The following is a 22,558-nucleotide window of genomic DNA, read 5'->3' on the forward strand; positions in this document are numbered from 1 at the left end:
GGAGTACTGATGCATAGGGGCACTTGTACCCCAATGTTTATAGCAGCACTCTCAACAATAGCCAAATTATGGAAAGAGCCTAAATGTCCATCAACCGATGAATGGATAAAGAAATTGTGGTTTATATACACAATGGAGTACTACAGGGCAATGAGAAAGAATGAAACATGGCCCTTTGTAGCAACGTGGATGGAACTGGACTTTGTAGCAACGTGGATGGAACTGGAGAGTGTGATGCTAAGTGAAATAGGTCATACAGAGAAAGACAGATACCATATGTTTTCACTCTTATGTGGATCCTGAGAAACTTAACAGAAACCCATGGGGGAGGGGAAGGAAAAAAAAAAAGAGGTTAGAGTGGAAGAGAGCCAAAGCATAAGAGACTCTTAAAAACTGAGAACAAACTGAGGGTTGATGGGGGGTGGGAGGGAGGGGAAGGTGGGTGATGGGTATTGAGGAGGGCACCTTTTGGGATGAGCACTGGGTGTTGTATGGAAACCAATTTGACAATAAACTTCATATATTGAAAAAAAATAAAAAATAAAAAGATGTGATGTGTGTGTGTGTGTGTGTGTGTAATGGAATATCACTCAACCATCAAAAAGAATAAAATCTTGCCATTTGCAACAATGTGGTTGGAGCTAGAATGTATTATGCTAAGCAAAATAAGCCAATCATAGATAGACAAACACCATATGATTTCACTCATATGTGAAATTTAAGAAACAAAACAGATGAACACATGGGAAGGTTGGGGGAAGAGAAGAGAGGGAAACAAACCACAAGAAACTCTTAATGACAGAGAACGAACTGTGTGTTGATGGAGGAAGTGGGTGAGAGATGGGTTAGATGGATGATAGGTATTAAGGAGGGCACTTATTGTGATGAGCACTGGGTGTTTTATGTAAGGGATGAATCACTGAGATCTGCTCCTGAAACCAATATTGCACTGTATGTTAGCCAACTAGAATTTAAATAAAAAATAATAATAAATATTTGTTGAATGAATTAATGAGTTATTTGTATTTGAGACAAGGGTCTGCCTCCTTTCACACCTTGAGAGAGGTGTACTTGGGAGGACAGGCACATGTAGCAGGTGTGCGAGATACTCCCAGGGTGGAGTTACCCATACTGACAAGCTGCAAGAATTTTGCAGTGGATCAGGGCTCTGGTCCTGGCTCTGCTACTGCCTCTGGGTTTCAGAGGAGACTGGATCAGATTATCTAAGTACATCACCAAGCCTATATTTGCACTTATGAGCATCAGACCTCCAAGTGCTGCCTTTCCTGTTTTTCTCTTTTCCCTGAACATATTTTACCTGGGATCAATGTGGAAGTGAACTCAATGAAAAGGAGAAAGATGAAGGCTAGTGTGTATATGGTGATGTGGAGTATTGGAAGGTGTATGAAGTTGTTATATGAGATAGCAACTTCATATAGTCTAGTTAGTTCATCCCACTTATCAGACAAATTCCTTACTTAACTTCTTGTCTGGTTGTACCAAAGCAGAGAATTATGTATATATGTGACTCACCTAATTGCTCTTCTCCTAGTTGCAAATGTGAGCTCTTGAAGTCCTGATCAGCAGGGATAGGCAAAGTTATGTTCCTTCCATGCATGGCCCCCACTAAAATATTGCAAATAATTTCCAAAGGTTGTAAAACATTGTTCTATTGGATTGACTCAATACCACCAATGAACCACTGGTTCAATGAAGAAAATTATTTATCCAGCAGAAATTCCTTTCTTATAGTAACTTTGCAAATATCACTTTAAAGACATTTATTTACTGAGTGATGGTTATGTGCAGGGTTTTGTGAATTCAGAGAAGATTAAGATTCTTCTTTGTCTTAAGATGCAAGTGGGATAATAAAGGGAAATACTGGGAATTAAAATTTATTCTCAAACCATCAAACATGTTATTTGAATTATCACAATATATCAGCTCTATGAGTTTCTTAATGTTAACCCCACTTTACAGATTAAAAAAGACTGTGGCCCAGAAAGAGAGTGAGCACTAGTCAGGAAGTGAGAGGAACTGGTATTCTAGATAGAGGGAAGAGAAGCACAGGCATAGGCATGGAGATGTGTAGGGGCATGATCGTTTCTGGAAACAGATGGGCCATAATATTTGGTAAGAACATAGTATTGGGCACTAGCTGGGTAGAAAGAAATGAAGGGCCCAGAACATCAAGAGTTTTACTTGTTGGGTTATATACTTTAGCCTACAGATCAATGGCTTCTAAATTATACTGCTTGGAACCTTGTTGCCAAGGATGTTCAAACATCAACTCTTCCAAGAGCCACACCTCTGGGTAGAGTGAGTTGATCTGTGTTGCTGCCCTTCCAAACTTGTTCCCTGCCTCCTCCATTGTCTATTGCATCAGTTCCACGTCTTTACATGTCATGGAAGCTGGAAGATGAGTCTTGGAATCGGAGCACTGGCATCTTGACCATGGGTATGTTATTTAATATTTTTTTGAGATTCATCTTTTTTAAAATCTGTATAATTGGATTAGTAATAAGAACCTCAGAAAGCTATTGTACTGTGATAATGCAGATAACATTCTACAGATAGTAGTTTGGAAATACATTTTAATTTCTTTCCTTTCCTCAACATCATGTCCCATCATCACATGGGAGTCCCTAAACTTTTTGAGTCACAAAAATTAAAATATCACAAATACTTAGTTCCTGACTAATTGGGCTGCCTGGGATGGGGATCATGAGCAGAAAACACTCTGGGCTTCTGACTTACCCCGTTGCAGAGTAATTATACCTGTACCTGCTTTATATATTGAAGGTATACATTCAATTTATTTTTTTTAATTTATTCATTTTTGAGAGACAGAGCATGAGGGGGGAAGGGGCAGAGAGAGAGGGAGACACAGAATCTGAAGCAGGCCCCAGGCTCTGAGCTGTCAGCACAGAGCCCGACGTGGGGCTTGAACTGATGAACTGCAAGATCATGGCCTAAGCCGAAGTTGGACACTCAACTGAGCCACCCAGGCGCCCCAGGTGTACATTCAATTTAATTTGAAAACAGTATCATGCTGCTTTAAATGGTTTGACCAAGACAATCTGGGCATCCCTGACCATTTAAGCAACAGAAGAACCTGATAAGATTTACATTTTAGAAAGATCACTCAGCTCAAGTGAACTTAGGTGTTATGATTTAGTTACTCAAGAAGATGAAGTCCGTGGTGAATGTCCAGGCTACAAGTTTAATGCGAGGATTTAGAGATGGACGCAAGTGAGCTAGCTCTTTGTTAATGAGCTTGTAGACAAGGGACCAGTTGGAGGGTTACTGAAGGGTTTTTACTTGGCTGAGTTGAGTCTGGACACAGCCCATGTATTCCTGGATTCTGTTCTTATCAATTGAAGCACTTCCTAACCATCCTGCCTACTTGAGGAGTCAAGCATGCTATAGATTCCTGCTTGTCTTAGGTGTGCCCCTTAATAGAAGGGTGAGACCAGCCTTGGCATGCATGAAATTCAGATTCTTATCAAGCTAATTCCCAAGTGATGAAAGAATGGAAAACAAGGATCTTCCTTTTGCAAGAGTAGTCAGACCTTTGAACAATCTTCCTATAAGCCAGAATCCCGGTGGGCAAGCAGACATATGGGTCTGACCCTGGCAAACATCACTGAGAGAGGATTCATGGTTCTTCCAAAGGCAATGGGATTTATACCTGGCTTGTTCAAGGACTAATGTTGCTTTTGCTTCTCTTGGGGTGGAGGGAACAGTCATGACCCATGTTCAATGACCTGGCCCCATTGGTCTCAAGCCATCCCAATTAGTGTGTAAAAGAGAGAGGACAAGACTAACTCAGCATGACACATTCCCATCACTTCCATGAGGTGGCCTCAAAAGTCAATCACCCTCCCTTATCTGTATAGTGTGGGCTACAGACATAGGCCTACTATATATAATATGGTGGTTAAAACAAATGCTTATGACCAAGGAAACCAACACCCTGCCCAGCACTGAGTAGGTGTTCTGTAAGCTGTAGTTACGATGTAAGTATGATCATTATTGACTGAAGTCCTGGGTATTTCCCAGCTTCTGAGTCTTGTTCCTGTGGCACTGGTGGGGAGCATACACAAAGATCATCTGGTAATGGTATTATAGCCCCTCTTTTCTCTCATATATCCAACTGCAGAAAACTCCCTTGGATTGAAGTAGCAGGTTGCCCCTGGAGCACAGGCCTGGTCCTGACACTGAGGCATGAGTCATTTGCCTTCTCTAGGCCTCAGGGTCTCCATTTGTGAAATGAGTGTTTGCTGCTGTGGTTTTTATCTTGTCCCCTGGCATAATCATGAGAGAGCTCTGTGCTTGGAGCTGTCAGATCACACTAGATCCTGGGTGACATGATGAGTTATCATCCTTAATAGTTGTAAGGATCCTTCTACTATGTAACAAATGTTAAGATATACATATAGGCTATACATATAGGCTATAATGCCTCTTTCAACCCGAGGCTCTACCCTGGCCCCTCAGCTGACTTCAGTGAGTGGGGCAATAGCTAAAACATCTTGTTGTGTCTTGTGTTTACAAATGTCACCATCAAACAATACCTTTTAGTCTTAAGATAGGAAGGGATGAAGAGTGAGGTCACTTTGCCTGTCTTCTTCCTATAGACACTGATCCCAAAAAAATACTTCTAAATCTTCCAAGAAAGTAGGGCCCACAGCCTATAGTGACAGAGCTTTCTTGCTCCTGTGTGACTTCATTCCTCTCCTCTGATGTCATAGTAAGTACCTCCCACCAGGCTTCACAGGACAGCCCTTTGGCTCCATCATCTTCCCATTCTTAAAGACTGCTGTACTAATAATGTCTCTGACTCATCAAAACACCATGCTAATGACTTCACTATCATTCTCCCCACTGTGCCAAAGGAAGATAACTCAGGAGACTGTATTTTCTATCCTGCAATTAACACATCTTCAGAATCATCAGAGAAGGATAGGGACTGTGAAAACCTTTTACCACCACCACTGCAACTACTGATCCAATAATTATCTTTACCTAGGAAGGCCACTACTATAAAATATGAGCATAGGGGGCGCTCATTATTAAGACTTAGGCAAGTTCCTCAGACTTTTTGTGCCTGCACTATCATCTGTGACATCAGGACTTTCTGTTCTGTTATTCTGTGAACGTATAGTTCTCAGCCATTCATACTTTCAGAGACAGTGGTCACCCACCTCTCCCTAACATTTGTACCACATTTCATATGATTTGTTTTTGCCTCTTAACAACCCTGTGGGGTGGATATCACTACATACGGAAAAACTGAGCATTGGAGAGTTTAAGAGCAAGTGCAGATCACAGTTTCTTGGTTCTGAAGTGATAAAGCCAACCCAGCAAGGATTGCTTGAAACAAGGAAGTTGTTCTTTCAGTCTTGGTCTAGGTGCTGTTATAGATCAGGGATTCTAAACCTGGTTGTACCATCTGAAAAGCACTTTTAAAGTTCAGATTCCTGGTCCCCAACTGAGGCCTATTGAGTTATAATCTCCACAGAATGAGTTCTAAGCATTTGCAATGTTTAAATCCCCAGGGGATTCTGCTAGTTTGGAAACTGTAGTCCTAGAGTGTTCTGTTCTTGGAGTACAATAGAACTGTAGCCAGCCCACAAAACATTCTGGTAACATTCCCACAGCCTCCTACCTTCCTACAAGCTCTTCTGGGGATCCTCATAGACAGCAGACATAGGGGGGATAGGCAATTCACAAAATCCTTCAGCCCTCGAGGGGTCTTAGCACACATCTAGTATATTTTTCTACCTGGTGCTTCCATATTCTCTCCTGTATGCTTAATGATAAGCTTTCTGGGATAAACTGACTTTTAGTTGGAGAACTCTTTACCTCACAAAGCAGCCCATTTCTTTCTATTATCTTTGTTAGAAATTTTTCTTTATAAATGCATGCACTAGATAATAAATGATGATAATGCTTCAAAAAAGCCATTCTTGACATAGCTGGCACTTAAGTACTTGTTGAATGACTGAATTAATGAATAATAAATATGCTATTTGGCTTAGTTATATGCCTTCCTTCCACAACTAAGAGTTGAAGATTCAAAGTCATTTTACTCAATTCACACAGTGAAAATTGTAGCAGAATTAGAACTATACCTAAGGTCAATTGATTTCCAACCCATTGTTTATGCCTGGGGGTGGGCAGAGGAGGAGAGGGACACAGGTAGCAAGAGGAGAGCAGATTCATTCAACACTACCCCCTTGGGGGCACAACATCAGAGTTAAGCGTTTATGTCTGCACCCAGATCATCTGGCTTATATTCCAAGTTCCCTTATTTATTGGTTGCACAAAATTAGGCTTGTCACTTGTCTTCTCTGTGCCTCAAATGTTCATGTGTAAAACGTGATAAACATTAATTCTATTTCCTAAAACTGTTGTGAGGATTAAATAAGTAGTATGTATATGGTAATAGTAGAGTATTCCTCCACAGTAAGCTCTGTGTAAATACAGATTATTGCTGTTGCTCTTTGTGCTATTATTGTTGTAATATTTATAATAATAATAATAATATTTAATATTTGGGTGGTTCATTGTCCCTTGTTATAATATTTATATAATAATTTATTATTGTTGTTATTTGGTTAGTTCACTATCCTTTGTTGTAATATTTATAATAATTTAATGGTAATTATTTGGATAGTTCAGAATTCTTCAGTGATGAAAACCTACATTTTTATTTCTTGAAAGACTTACAAATAGTCTTTCCAAATACCAGTAAATGCCAAGAGAATTTGTCAAGACCCAGACAAGCTGGTTTCACTATCCTCTTTCCACCCTACCCCCAGGACCACCACCACCTCCTATAGAAATCTCATGGGGCATGCATGGGTTGGGGCTGTAGCTATGACAACGGATACTGAAATGGATCAGACAAGAATTCAAGGTGAATTAGAGTCAAATATTTGGGAAATGGTTTTCATATATCGGGGTTATTATATGAAGCTATAATCAGGAAAGTTCCCTACAATTCACTCATCTGAAAGCTATGAGATCAAACTAAGTAGGCACTAAAGACACAGTAGGGCTAGGGCTTGGTTCAGACAGGGGCTGAGTCTGCATGGGACTTAGGGTGTGGCATTCACTGCTAGTCCTGTGGCAATAGAAACAGGACAGAAAGGAGGATCCTGGGAAGATGGCAGCGTAAGAGGACGTTGGGCTCACCGCGCGTCCTGCTGATGACTTAGATTCCACCTACACCTGCCTAAATAACCCAGAAAACCACCAGAAGACTAGCAGAACGGAGTCTCCGGAGCCAAGCGCAGATGAGAGGCCCACGGAAGAGGGTAGGAAGGGCGGAGAGGCGGTGTGCACTCCATGGACTGGCGGGAGGGAGCCGGGGCGGAGGGGTGGCCCGCCGGCCAAGCAGAGCCGCTGAGTCTGGCTTGCAAAAGCGGAGGGACGGATGGAGTGTGTTCCGACAGCAAACGGGACTTGACATCTGGAAGATTATAAGTGAACAGCTCTGCTTGGAAAACGGGAGGGTTGGAGGACAACGGAGGGAGAGTTGTTGAGCCCCAGACGACAGAGCTCAGCTTGGCGGGGAACAAAGGCGGTCTCCTGCGCCATCTCCCTCGCCCATCCCCCAGCCAAAATCCCAAAGGGAACCAGTTCCTGCCAGGGAACTTGCTTGCACCACGCAAACACCCAACGCTGTGCTTCTGCGGATCCATCCCTCCAGTGGCGGGTCTGACTCCCTCCCAGTGCCACAGCACCCCTCCGGAAGCAGATCTCTGAAAGAAAAGTGAGCTGAGCCTACCCCTCCTGCCCCTGTGCACCTTGCCGATCCACCCCAGCTAATACGCCAGATCCCCAGCACCACAAGCCTGGCAGTGTGCAAGTAGCCCAGATGGGCCATGCCACCCCACAGTGAATCCCGCCCCTAGGAGAGGGGAAGAAAAGGCACACACCAGTCTGACTGTGGCCCCAGCAGTGGGCTGGGGGCAGACATCAGGTCTGACTGCACCCCGCCCACCAACACAAGTTATTCAAGACAGCACAGGGGAAGTGCCCCACAGTCCCGCACCACTCCAGGGACTATCCAAAATGACCAAACGGAAGAATTCCCCTCAGAAAAACGTCCAGGAAATAAAAACAGCTAACGAACTGATCAAAAATGATTTAAACAACATAACAGAAAGTGAATTTAGAATAATAGTCATAAAATGAATCGCTGGGCTTGAAAACACTATAAAGGACAGCAGAGAATCTCTTGCTACAGAGATCAAGGGACTAAGGAACCGCCAGGAAGAGCTAAAAAATGCTATTAACGAGCTGCAAGATAAAATGGAGATGACCACAGCTCGGATTAAAGAGGCAGAGGAGAGAATAGGTGAACAGGAAGATAAAATTATGGAAAAAGAAGAAGCTGAGAAAAAGAGAGATAAAAAAATCCAGGAGTATGAGGGGAAAATTAGAGAACTGAGTGATGCACTACAGAGAAATAATCTACGTATAATTGGTATTCCAGAGGAGGAAGAGAGAGGGAAAAGGTGCTGAAGGCATACTTGAAGAAATAATAGCTGAGAACTTCCCTGATCTGGGGAAGGAAAAAGGCATTGAAATCCAAGAGGCCCAGAGAACTTCCTTCAGACATAAATTGAATCGATCTTCTGCATGACATATCATAGTGAAACTGGAAAATATAAGGATAAAGAGAAAATTCTGAAAGCAGCTAGGGATAAATGTGCTCTACCATATAAAGGGGGACCTATAAGACTCGTGACTGATCTCTCTACTGAAACTCTACAGAAAGGAATGGCAGGAGATCTTCAATATGATGAACAGAAAAAATATGCAGCCGAGAATCCTTTATCCAGCAAGTCTGTCATTTAGAATAGAAGGAGAGATAAAGGTCCCCCCAAACAAAAACTGAAGGAATTCGTCACCACTAAACCAGCCCTACAAGAGATCCTAAGGGGGATCCTGTGAGACAAAGTGCCAGAGACATCGCTACAAGCATGAAACCTACAGACATCACAATGACTCTAAACTCATATCTTTCTATAATAACACTGAATGTAAATAGACTAAATGTGCCAACCAAAAGACATAGGGTATCAGAATGGATAAAAAAAACAAGACCCATCTATTTGCTGTCTACAAGAGACTCATTTTAGACCTGAGGACACCTTTAGATTGAAAGTGAGGGGATGGAGAACTATCTATCATGCTACTGGAAGTCAAAAGAAAGCTGGAGTAGCCATACTTATATCAGACAAACTAGACTTCAAATTAAAGGCTGTAACAAGAGATGAAGAAGGGCATTATATAATAATTACAGGGTCTATCCATCAAGAAGAACTAACAATTATGAATGTCTAAGAGCCGAATACAGGAGCCCCCAAATATATAAAACAATTACTCACAAACATAAGCAACCTTATTGATAAGAATGTGGTAATTGCAGGGGACTTTAACACCCCACTCACAGCAATGGATAGATCATCTAGACACATGGTCAATAAAGAAACAAGGGCCCTGAATGATACATTGGATCAGATGGACTTGACAGATATATTTAGAACTCTGCATCCCAAAGCAACAGAATATACTTTCTTCTCAAGTGCACATGGAACATTCTCCAAGACAGATCACATACTGGGTCACAAAACAGCCCTTCATAAGTATACAAGAATTGAGATCATACCATGCATACTTTCAGACCACAATGGTATGAAGCTTGAAATCAACCACAGGAAAAGTCTGGAAAACCTCCAAAAGCATGGAGGTTAAAGAACACCCTACTAAAGAATGAATGGGTCAACCAGGCAATTCGAGAAGAAATTAAGAACTATATGGAAACAAATGAAAATGAAAATACAACAATCCAGACGCTTTGGGTTGCAGTGAAGGCAGTCCTGAGAAGAAAATATATTGCAATCCAGGCCTAACTCAAGAAACAAGAAAAATCCCAAATACAAATCTAACAACACACCTAAAGGAAATAGAAGCAGAACAGCAAAGACAGCCTAAACTCAGCAGAAGAAGAGAAATAATAAAGATCAGAGCAGAAATAAACAGTATAGCATCTAAAAAAACTGTAGAACAGATCAACGAAACCAAGAGTTGGTTTTTTGAAAAAGTAAACAAAATTGATAAACCTCTAGCCAGGCTTCTCAAAAAGAAAATGGAGATGACCCAAATAGATAAAATCATGAATGAAAATGGAATTATTACAACCAATCCCTCAGAGATACAAGCAATTATCAAGGAATACTATGAAGAATTACATGCCAACAATCTGGGCAACCTGGAAGAAATGGACAAATTCCTAAGTACCCACACGCTTCCAAAACTCAATCAGGAGGAAATAGAGAGCTTGAACAGACCCATAACCAGCGAAGAAATTGAATCAGTCATCAAAAATCTCCCAACAAATAAGAGTCCAGGACCAGATGGCTTCCCAGGGGAGTTCTACCAGACGTTTAAAGCAGAGATAATACCGACCCTTCTCAAGCTATTCCAAAACATAGAAAGGGAAGGAAAACTTCCAGACTCATTCTATGAAGCCAGTATTACTTTGATTCCTAAACCAGAGAGAGACCCAGTAAAAAAGAGAACTACAGGCCAATATCTCTGATGAATATGGATGCAAAAATTCTCATTAAGATACTAGAAAACCGAATTCAACAGAATACAAAAAGAATTATTCCCCATGATCAAGTGGGATTCATTCCTGGGATGCAGGGCTTGTTCAACATTCACAAATCAATCAACGTGATACATCACATTAATAAAAGAAAAGATAAGAACCATATGATCCTGTCAATCGATGCAGAAAAGGCCTTTGACAAAATTCACCACCGTTTCTTAATAAAAACCCTCGAGAAAGTCGGGATAGAAGGAACATACTTAAAGATCATAAAAGCCATTTATGAAAAGCCCACAGCTAACATCATCCTCAATGGGGAAAAACTGAGAGCTTTTTCCCTGAGATCGGGAACACGACAGGGATGTCCACTCTCACCGCTGTTGTTTCACATAGTGTTGGAAGTGCTAGCATCAGCAATCAGACAACAAAAGGAAATCAAAGGCATCAAAATTGGCAAAGATGAAGTAAAGCTTTCACTTTTTGCAGATGACATCATATTATACATGGAAAATCCGATAGACTCCACCAAAAGTCTGCTAGAACTGATACATGAATTTAGCAAAATTGCAGGATACAAAATCAATGTACACAAATCAGTTGCATTCTTATACACTAACAATGAAGCAACAGAAAGACAAATAAAGAAACTGATCCCATTCACAATTGCACAAAGAAGCATAAAATACCTAGGAATAAATCTAACCAAAGATGTAAAAGATCTGTGTGGTGAAAACTATAGAAAGTTTATGAAGGTAATTGAAGAAGATATAAAGAAATGGAAAAACATTCCGTGCTCATGGATTGGAAGAATAAATATTGTCAAAATATCAATACTACCCAAAGCCATCTACGCATCCAATGCAATCCCAATCAAAATTGCACCAGCATTCTTCTCAAAACTAGAACAAGCAACCCTAAAATTCATATGGAACCACAAAAGGCCCCGAATAGCCAAAGTAATTTTGAAGAAGAAGACCAAAGCAGGAGGCATCACAATCCCAGACTTTAGCTTCTACTACAAAGCTGTCATCATCAAGACAGCATGGTATTGGCACAAAAACAGACACATAGACCAATGGAATAGAATAGAAACCCCAGAACTAGACCCACATATGCATGGCCAACTAATCTTTGACAAAGCAGGAAAGAATATTCAATGGAAAAAAGACAGTCTCTTTAACAAATGGTGCTGGGAGAATTGGACAGCAACATGCAGAAGATTGAAACTAGACCACTTTCTCACACCATTCACAAAAATAAACTCAAAATGGATGAAGGACCTGAATGTGAGACAGGAAACCATCAAAACCCTAGAGGAGAAAGCAGGAAAAGACCTCTCTGACCTCAGCCGTAGCAATCTCTTACTTGACACATCCCCAAAGGCAAGGGAATTAAAAGCAAAAATGAACTACTGGGACCTTATGAAGATAAAAAGCTTCTGCACAGCAAAGGAAACAACCAACAAAACTAAAAGGCAACCAACGGAATGGGAAAAGATATTTGTAAATGACATATCAGGCAAAGGGCTAGTATCCAAAATCTATAAAGAACTCACCAAACTCCACACCCGAAAAACAAAAACCCAGTGAAGAAATGGGCAGAAAACATGAATACACACTTGTCTAAAGAAGACATCCGGATGGCCAACAGGCACATGAAAAGATGTTCAGCCTCGCTCCTCATCAGGGAAATACAAATCAAAACCACACTCAGATATCACCTCACACCAGTCAGAGTGGCCAAAATGAGCAAATCGGGAGACTATAGATGCTGGAGAGGATGTGGAGAAATGGGAACCCTCTTGCACTGTTGGTGGGAATGCAAATTGGTGCAGCCACTCTGGAAAACAGTGTGGAGGTTCCTCAGAAAATTAAAAATAGATCTACCCTATGACCCAGCAATAGCACTGCTAGGAATTTACCCAAGGGATACAGGAGTACTGATGCATAGGGGCACTTGTACCCCAATGTTTATAGCAGCACTCTCAACAATAGCCAAATTATGGAAAGAGCCTAAATGTCCATCAACTGATGAATGGATAAAGAAATTGTGGTTATATACACAATGGAGTACTATGTGGTAATGAGAAAGAACGAAACATGGCCCTTTGTAGCAACATGGATGGAACTGGAGAGTGTGATGCTAAGTGAAATGAGCCATACAGAGAAAGACAGATACCATATGTTTTCACTCTTATGTGGATCCTGAGAAACTTAACAGAAACCCATGGGGGAGGGGAAGGAAGAAAAAGAGGTTAGAGAGGGAGAAAGCCAAAGCATAAGAGACTCTTAAAAACTGAGAACAAACTGAGGGTTGATGGGTTGGGGGTGGGTGGGTGAAGGGTATTGAGGAGGGCACCTTTTGGGATGAGCACTGGGTGTTGTATGGAAACCAATTTGACAATAAACTTCATACATTGAAAATTAAAAAAAAGAAACAGGACAGAAAGGACCTGTCAGAGAGAAAAGTAGAATTTCTAGGACCTTCAATCAGAAGGAGAACAATGGAGACAACTATAGGCGCACGTAGGAAGGGCATGCTGAAGCTCCAGGGAGGAGGATGGCAAGTGCGAACTAGAGAGAAGTATGGAAGTTAACGTGTGTGTGTATTGTGTGCATGTGAGAGAGAGAGAGACATATGTGTGTGTGTGTGAGAGAGAGGTGTGTGTAAGAGAGACGTGTGTGTGTGCATGTGTGTGTAAGAGAGAGATGTGTGTGTGTATGTGAGACAGAGACGTGTGTGAGTGTGTGTTAGAGAGATGTGTGTGTGTATGTGAGAAAGACATGTGTGTGCATGTGTGTGTTAGAGAGAGGCATGTGTGTGTATGTGAGACAGAGAGAGACGTGTGTGTGTGTATGTGAGAGAGAGAAGTGTGTGTATGTGAGACAGATGTGTGTGTGTGCGTGTGTGTGTGAGAGAGACGTGTGAGCATGTGTATGTGAGACAGAGAAAGGTGTGTGTGAGAGGCATGTGTGTGTATGTATGTGAGAGAGAGACGTTTGTGTGCGTGAGAGACAGATGTGTGTGTGTTAGAGATGTGTGTGTGTGAGAGACATATGTGTGCAAATGTATGTGAGAGACATGTGTGCACGTGTGTGTTAGAGAGACGTGTGTGTGTGTATGTGAGGCAGAGAGAGATATGTGTGTGAGAGAGATGTGTGTGTGTGTGTGCATGTGTGTGTGTGTGTGAGAGAGAGGTGGGGAAGGGGTCCTGTACTTGTCACGTGGTAGATAACACAAGCAGGGGGTGAATGAAGCAGAAAGTCATGTATTTATGCCCCTTTATCTTAAGTCAAGCATATCTCACACCAGAATGAAGAATGGAGATATTTTGTTGGCCACATTTCAAGGATGGGTCAATTCCATCCCTCGTGAACAAAGCTCTAAATAGACCTGAGAGATCTTCTGCTTTCAGGCATCTGCTTTTTCTTCATTGGCCGTCTCTGCCATTGCATAAGCAGCATTTGATTTTAATACAACATGCCTTTTTCAGTGGGAGACAAAACAATAGTGCTTTGTCATTTTCATCTGTGATTGTGTTCTAGGAATGTCGTTAAGTATATCGCTGATCACTGCAAAAAAATTCCTTTAGATTCCACTGTTAGGAGGGCAATAATTCCCTTGAAGTCTATATATATTAGACCATTTGTCTCTGTATATTTTATCTTTCAGGAAGCTCAGAACTAATCATTAGTCTGAGGTATAATAACTGTGTAGGTCACAGATTGAATATTTGTGCTCTTTTCTCAACTCACAGTCTATTTCCCATTGCTTTCTGATTTTCCACTTGTAGTTTTATGACAAAGATGCTATGCCCTCTCCTGCTCTGGTTCATAGGAAGAATCCAAACTGGTTCTAACATGTTCCTGGGTATGGAGTGAGGCTTTCTCCTGCCCACAGTCCTACATGGGTATCCATTGATCTCACCTTTTGTGCCAAAACCATGTAGGAAGAGGGTCTGCTAGGGTGGGATGGTGGAAGGAGGAAACCAAGCAGAGCCTCTGTTTAGGAGATGATCTCTGGTGGGTGAAGGTCCTCATGAAAGACTGTCCATTTCAATTCAGTCCCTTGATCCTCATGATGCCCTGTCTTTCCCTTGACCCATCCTTACCCAGCCTCAAGGATGCTGGCTCACTCATTCTTTCCTTTTTAATCAATAGTCTTTATAGCCTCTAGAGGAAAGAAAAAATTGCTCATTTAGCATGCACTGACTCCAACGCATTCCACAATTTTGTTTTCACAGTAGAGGACCTCATATCTGCATACTGGGATTGAACAAATATGTGAATGTGTGCAGATGGAAGGAACTAGATTTCTCACTGTTCAAGTGAGAGGTTGTAGATAAGAAAGAAAGAGATGTTGGCCAAGAAAGAAGTCACTGAAAATTTAAACAAATAGGTATTTATTTGGGCAACTAGAATTGCAATTCCAGAGACAGATTCAGGTAAAAACCTGACTTGTGAGAAAAACTAAGAGGCTGCCAGGGAGAGGCGTAAAGGAAAAGGGTCATGAGTACAACTATCATTTAGGTCCTCCATGCAAAACAGGGGTTTAAAACAGGTTAACTTCAGGGTACCTGGGTGGCTCAGTCAGTTAGGCATCTGACTCCAGGTCAGGTCATGATCTCTCAGTTCTTGAGTTCGAGCCCTGCACAGAGCTCTGTGCTGACAGTTCAGAGCCTGGAGCCTGCTTTGGATTCTGTGACTCCCTCTCTCTCTTCCCCTATGCTGCTTGCACTCTGTCTCTCTCTCTCTCAAAAAATAAATAAACATTAAACAAACAAACAAACAAACCAGGTTAACTGGGATTGGTTGGATTAATATGCAAATGAGGGAATGAAACTTGTCAAATCACATTGGCTCCTTCCCAAATGAAGAATGCAAACAATTCAGGGGCCATAGTGAGGAGGGAGTTAAGTTCAGGCTGAGCTTAACTTTTCACAGCTGGCAAAAATTTAGTTTCTCCCATAAGGATGCACATAAATTTCTCTCCTTTGGCCTCCTAGCTAGGCTTGCTTTCTCCATTTTGAAATCTCCTTTTACAAAGTCTAGAATAAACCATGGGACACTGAATTAATGTAGACATTATGAACTCATGTTTAGCTTAATATAGATACAGAGGGATTATGACTAAAATAATTATAGGTATGTGTGTAGATGCTGGTTACTATACGCACATATATTTCCAAGTACTGAGAAGTGATGACACCCCAGTAGTAAGGAATAAACCAGCTCTCAGATCTTGGTTTACAATCAATTTCCCAATAAAAGAAACCAGGGGTCGTAATAAAAATAGCTGAATCTAGGTCTGGGTCAGAGATTATACAAAGTGAGCCTGAAGCATATGATACATAGTGCCCTACAGTAAGGATGTGCTTTAAAAAAAGGACACAGGAGCTGACTGAGAGAGGTCCCAAAGCTGGAAGGTTATGAACAACAAAATAGAAAGCATGGCATTGGATTACAACCCAAAATATAATATAGTTATCCAATATCCATGAGTCAATACTGATATTAATAAATGATGTTAGAAAGAGAGAGAGAAAGAGAGAGAGAGAGAGAGAGAAATATGAACAGACAAATCTTACAGAAAAATTCCAAATAATTTATAGATACTGTCCCTTCAAGGAGGTAGAGTGTAACTCCCTAACTCTTTGAATGGGCTACACTTAGTGACTTCCTTACAAAGAGAAGAGCATGGAAAGGGAAAGAAAAAGAGGACCTTTACATGGAAAACCTGCAAACACTGCCATAGACAGATGGTGAGAATCAGTGTCAACAGTGAGGTCATGTTGATAGCATGTACCCTTGATATAATAGGATGAGAATGGCTTTATTCCTGTGATTTTCCTCCCCCCAAATCCATAATCCCATTCTAAGCACTAGAAAAACACACCACACAAATCCCAGTTGAGAGACATTCTACAAAATACATAACTAGCACACCTCAAAACTCTCAAGGTCATCAAAAATAAGTAGTCTAAGCATCTATCACAGTCAAGAGGACCCTAAGGAGACAAGACAACTGAATGTAATGTGGTGCCCTAAATGGAATCCAGGAACGCAACAATGACATTTAGTAAAAATTAAGGAAACCTGAATAGAGTATGGATATGGACTTTAGTTGATAATAATACAGGGGCACCCGGGTGGCTCAGTTGATTGAGCATTCGACTCTGGCTCAGGTCATTATCTCACTGCTCATAGGTTAAAGCCCCAAGTTGGGCTCTGTGCTGACAGCTCAGAGCCTGGAGCCTACTTCATATTCTGTGTCTCCCTCTCTCTCTCTGCCCCCCCTCCCCCACTTATGATCTCTCTGTCTCTCTCAAAAGTAAATAAACATTAAAAATTTTTTAAATTTTTAAATAAAAAACAATATCTTAATATTAATTCTTTAATTGTAACAAACATACCATGCTAATGTAAGATCTGAACCACAGAGTAAACCACATGCAGTAAACATGGGAAATTCTCTATACTATCTTTGCAACTTTCCTGTAAATCTATAACTATTCTAAATAAAAAACCTATTAAAAAATTAAGTGCATGCCAAATATGTTACAACTAATATTTATTGAGCTAAATATGTCAAAATGTTACCTATGACATCATATATAATCCCCTCCACAGCCTCATGAGGCTACTATTATTTTACCTAATTTTAAAAATTTTATTTTGATGTTTATTTATTTTTGACAGAGAGAGTGTGAGCAGAGGAGACACAGAATCCGAAGCAGGCTCCAGGCTCTGATCTGTCAGCACAGAGCCCGACTTGGGGCTTGAACCTATGAACCATGAGATCATGACCTGAGCCAAAGTCAGACACTCAACCAACTGAGCCACCAAAGCACCCCACCTAATTTTTAGATGAGAAAACTGAGGCCTAGAAAGGCACAGAAACTTGCATAAGATCACAGGGTTTTCAAAGATTTGAAATGGGTTTCATTTGACTGGGGTCTGAACATGTACTTGTTCTGTTAAGGAAGGTTTGGCCTCAGATTCACACAGATGTGTGTAAAAATGGGATGTGATTTCATTTGTTTTTAAAATAAAGTAATTCATTTACATGCAAATTAAAAATCAGGTAATCCAATAGGTTGTAATATGAAAAGAAATGTCTCATTCTAAATAATCAGCGTATGCATTTATTTCTTTGTCTCCTTCTAGACATATCTATTCACTTCCCCAATGAAGCACAATGGACCACGTTCACCATCCCATCCCACCCTCCCTTTTATTTAGACATGTTTTATTTTTCATGCTCCTATTGGCTTACCGCTATAACTTTAAATACTATAACTCAAACCCAGTTTCTTCACCTGCCAAGCTGAGGCAACATTTCCTGACTTCCCATTAAATAAGAGATCACATCAGCACAACATAGCTTCTTTTGGCTTAGGATGATTTTGTTTTCATATTTTATTTGTGACAGCTTTACAGGAAAAAATAAAGCAATGACTTTTTATTACTATTTGCGTTATATCATGGAACACATGGTATGTAGTAACAAAGTATAGTCCACCAGACGTTGTAAAGTAAGCTGCTGAAAACACACTGGACCCATGGCATAAGCTAGGCTAGCCTCCCTAGAGGTGACCAAGGGGCCAGGCTGGTGAGAGAACATCTATCGCAAATGGAGACCACAGGGAGCCGGGCACTCTGAGGCAGGGCTGACCTGACCTGAGGCCACTGGGTTCAGTTCAGTTCCCAAGTGAAAATGTCCCTTCTGGAAGGCTGCTATGACTACTGGTTGGAAGAGGACAGAGCCCTGTTGAATGGCTCACCCAGGGGTCTTTCAAAGTCCCTCCAGGAACTCTTTAAAACATCACAGCTCGCTTTCTTAAAAAATTTACATGTTTTTCACTTAGCCCATGCAATACTGCGGTAACAATTTTTAAAAATTAGACAAAAGAACATATTAAATATCAAATACTCTGTCAAAATAAAATTACCTAATTAAAAAATGTTGAAAATGTGTAACTATTTAACATTCATTAAAAGTGTGTAGTTAGAGTCAAAAGAAAAGTGGTTGTACCACTTAACTGTTTTGGATATCCCTATAAATATAAGATTTTGGATATAAGATGTTTTGCACAAAATGTGAAGTCTACATTTTAATTATTTATTATAGAAAAAATGTAAATGTACAATATTAAAATGAAACCTTACTGAATCCACACCAAAAAAAAATTAACAATATTAACGTTTTTGATGTACAGACATATTTAGAAAATGCAAAGATGCCAAATGCAGACCTTTATGAAGAAAAATAATGATCAAATTAGTAGATTTTTTTCAAGGTAGGAATTTCAAAATCAATTTGATGCAGACTGGACACTGTAGTATGCAATAATATATAAGTTGAACAGTTACCAAGGGGAATCCAAGTCCTGACTGGAGAATTGAGGAGACCAAATATTAACTAGTACTCTTGTCAAAGAAAATTTGTTTCAGTCAAAACTTTTTTTTTAATTGTTGTTTGGTGAGTGTCCACCTTTGTATAGAACAAAAATAAAAATAGAAGAAAAGAGATTCTTAGATATTACACAATCAACCAAATGTTGACATTTTGCTTTTTTTCTTAGGTAAAAATGAGATTTTTCCACACAGAATTCTCTCACACAAACATAACTGAACATCTAAAATCAAGGATATTTAAAACTTATCAGCCAAATATGGAAGTGCAACCAATGGTATATCAAAATTCATAAGACACTGCTTTATACAATAAATAGCATGCTTTTTCACTTCAAAAAGAGAAGGCATCTAATCTTTTTTTTTTTTAAAGTACAGATTTAAAAAAAATCTACAATAGGTAGATACTTGGTAAGTTCCTCAGAAAGTATATTTTTATTTCCCCACAAAGTGGATCTTTCCTTTAGCTATAGTAATTTTTTAACATAGTACTCACTCTTGCTCTGTTTAAAAAAAAAATTTAACATTTATTTATTATTGAGACACAGAGACAGAGCATGATCATGGGAGGGGCAGAGAGAGGTGAAGACACATAATCTGAAGCAGGCTCCAGGCTGCAAGCTCCAAGCTGCCAGCACAGAGCCTGACACGGGGCTCAAACTCATGAACCATGAGATCATGACCTGAGCCAAAGTCAGAAGCTTGACTGACTGAGCCACCCAGGCACCCCCACTCTTGCTCTTGAACAAAATAAGTCTCTTTCCCCAAAATGATTTTCTTAAATGGAGGCATTTTAATTGCCTCTAACATGCAATCTTTCTGGAGAGTCTGAAAAAAAACTTCATAGTCTTTGACAATTTTAAAATTCCAACTCTAAAGATTTATCTTAGGAAAATTACTAAGAATAATCACCAATGAGAATGTTTATTTTATTATTGTTTATGGCAAAACATGGAAGCAACATTAAGTCCCCCGAATCAGGGAACTCGTTACACAAATTATGATGCATTCATATAATGGACTATAATAGTGTTGATCAATATTTATTAGCACAGAAGAATATTGACAATTGTACTATTAATTAAAAGATCAGGTTATAAAGTATTCTGAAATTATCCCATTTTGTGACTTTCTTTAGAAAATTTGGAAATAGATCCTGAAATTATTAGCAGGAGTTATTTTTAGGCAGTAAGATTTTTGATTGGTCTTAATCATCTTCCTTATGCTTATCTACATTAATACATCTTTATATGGGTATGCATCATTTTTTTAGAGAGAAAAATTACACATTCAAAATTATAATTATATACAATTATGCTCTATCTATATACCTATATAGTGAGATATATGCTAGCAGAGGCAAAATCAGGTCACAGCAGTCAGGAGGATTGCTAAGGTTTCAAAATTGGCATCTTGTGTTTTGGGAATCATAGACAAGCTGACACTCTGCCCTGAGACTAAGCAATAGAATTCATTGGGCTGGGTACTTAGTTAAAAACATATTTTCAGTTTCCCCCAGGAAAATGGGAATCAGCTAAAAATTATCACCTGGAACTTACACTGATATGCAACTACATTGAGCCTCAAGCCTCAAGGCCCCCAGGTACCTCTACTTTATTTCAAGTCTGCCCTACCCTGGGGCAACAGACCCTAGGCATGGGCCCAGACTGTCTTCTAAGGTACAGTCCTTTGGGACCTGGGGTTTCATACCTGGCTTATGAGTTGTTTCATATGATCATCTCACACCTGGAAGTCCAGCCAAGTTGAAGTCCATGTCATTGGCAAGTACCCCACTTGTATGTGGAAGGACCATTTCCACCTGGAAAGTTCTTCCCCTCGTTCCACACCCAGCACCAAAGTCTGCTTGTCTTTAAAAGCCTTGTTGAAAACAACTACCCCAGAGGCCTGTTCTCCCTCAAGCAGCATGCTCTGCTTTAGATTTCTCTTTCCAAGACCCAGGAAACCACTTTTGATCTGCACCGTCAGGATGAGTCTCTCCCTTCTGTCCTTGACTTTTTGTACTCTCTTCCTCCTTTGAGTTCATACAAAGTGAGAAAAAAAGAAGTATGTCAATCACCTTAAAATTATATTTATTATACATATTTCAATCTACAACGTACATTGCTTCTCGCACTAGATTGTAAGCTTTTCTAGAACAGGAACAAATCTCCTATTACATTGAGGAACACAGAGCACAGTATAGAGTAGGTGCTCAACATATGCTTACCACACTGAAGCTGTCAGTGCAAGGATTATGCAACAACATGGGTTGACAGCTATGAGGATACAGAGACAGAAATCTCAAACCATGTGTCTTTGAATCACCAGCATCTTGAAACAGTCAGCATCTTGGGAGGAAAGAAGAAGGTGCAGCCTCCACCTCAGCCCTTACAAAGGATCTCAGGGGTTCATAGCAGCCATAGCTTCAACTCCAAGTTGTTGCTGAGATGAAGGAGTGGGTGGAAGACAGGAGCAGGAGTGCAGCTTATAGGGGCCAAGAAGTGTTTCCCAGTGCAAATGAGAAGGGGGGACCCTGAGCTTCCCAGCGGAATAAAAGCAGAAACCTGGGTAGGGAGAGAGAAACTGTACCTGTGTCCCTCTCCTTCGGGCCGGTCACCTTAGCACTCCTCCTCTTTGATGTGGTAGACTGTGGCACCACTGAGGCAGCAGGGTTTCTTGCAGCGAGCCCTCTGAGAGTGTCCCAGACTCTGATCTCCTGGCTTCTGGGAACTGGAATCACTGACCTGGACTCCTGGACGGAGGTCACAGAAAGGAGCAGAGTAGGCAGGGAGGGAGGGGTTTGGGCACTGGGGAGGGGTACATTTGGGAGCAATAGGGGGCTCCCAAGATTGCTGCTTCTGCTGTGACATCAGTGGGCTAGTGAGTGGAAGCTGGAAGGAAAAAGAGCATTGGATTAGGTCAGGGCCTTGATTCTTTCTCCATGGGCTGGGACTGTCAGAATGAAGCTGGCATTTACAACCTTCTGAAATCCATCCCAGGAAGGACAGAAATGGGTCTGAGAGGGTAAATTGGGGGAGTGAGCCATGGTGGGAACCCTCAGGGGACCCACTCACCAACAACCAAGCTAATAACTTATTCTTCTTAAACAAAATGCAGCTGAGTTGAGCAGACCACCCACTTTCCCAGGCCAGTGTCCACCATGTTCAAGTGTGAAGGAGAAGCAAATCTCTACTCTTTCTTCACTCAGTCTTACTTTGCTCTGAGTGTCCTAATCCTGCTTGTATCTTCTTTGCCTCTTCATCCCTCTGTCTTCTATAATTTTCTCCCATGTTAAATAATTTGAGGTCTTTTGCAGGGACCACTTCCCTTCCCTAAAGCTCTCTTACCTGGTGAGAGGAGAAATCAGGCCTGCTTTTGCAGCACCTGGGTGAGGGACATCCAAGTGTCTCCCCACCCAGAAGTAGTATCACCCTAGAAGAGGAGGATGTGTGGACAAATCATCCAAGAAGGAGTCTGGAGGCCTTTTATACATCCTCCAGTGAAGACTTCA

General features: G+C 40.8%; 1 protein-coding gene across 1 annotated transcript; it reads right to left on the reverse strand.

The window, feature by feature from the left end:
* Positions 1 to 7,106: 7,106 nt before the first annotated feature.
* On the reverse strand, positions 7,107 to 21,917 carry LCE6A (late cornified envelope 6A). Its single transcript, XM_047082278.1, is given in 2 exon segments — positions 7,107 to 7,132; positions 21,665 to 21,917. Coding segments are annotated over 2 exon segments (279 nt in total).
* Between the last annotated feature and the right edge of the window lie 641 nt (positions 21,918 to 22,558).

The sequence above is a fragment of the Lynx rufus genome, unplaced genomic scaffold, assembly GCF_022079265.1.
Source record: "Lynx rufus isolate CCGP_SWC_20201006 ecotype Redwood Valley unplaced genomic scaffold, mLynRuf1.p SCAF_2, whole genome shotgun sequence".
Lineage (NCBI taxonomy): Eukaryota > Metazoa > Chordata > Mammalia > Carnivora > Felidae > Lynx > Lynx rufus.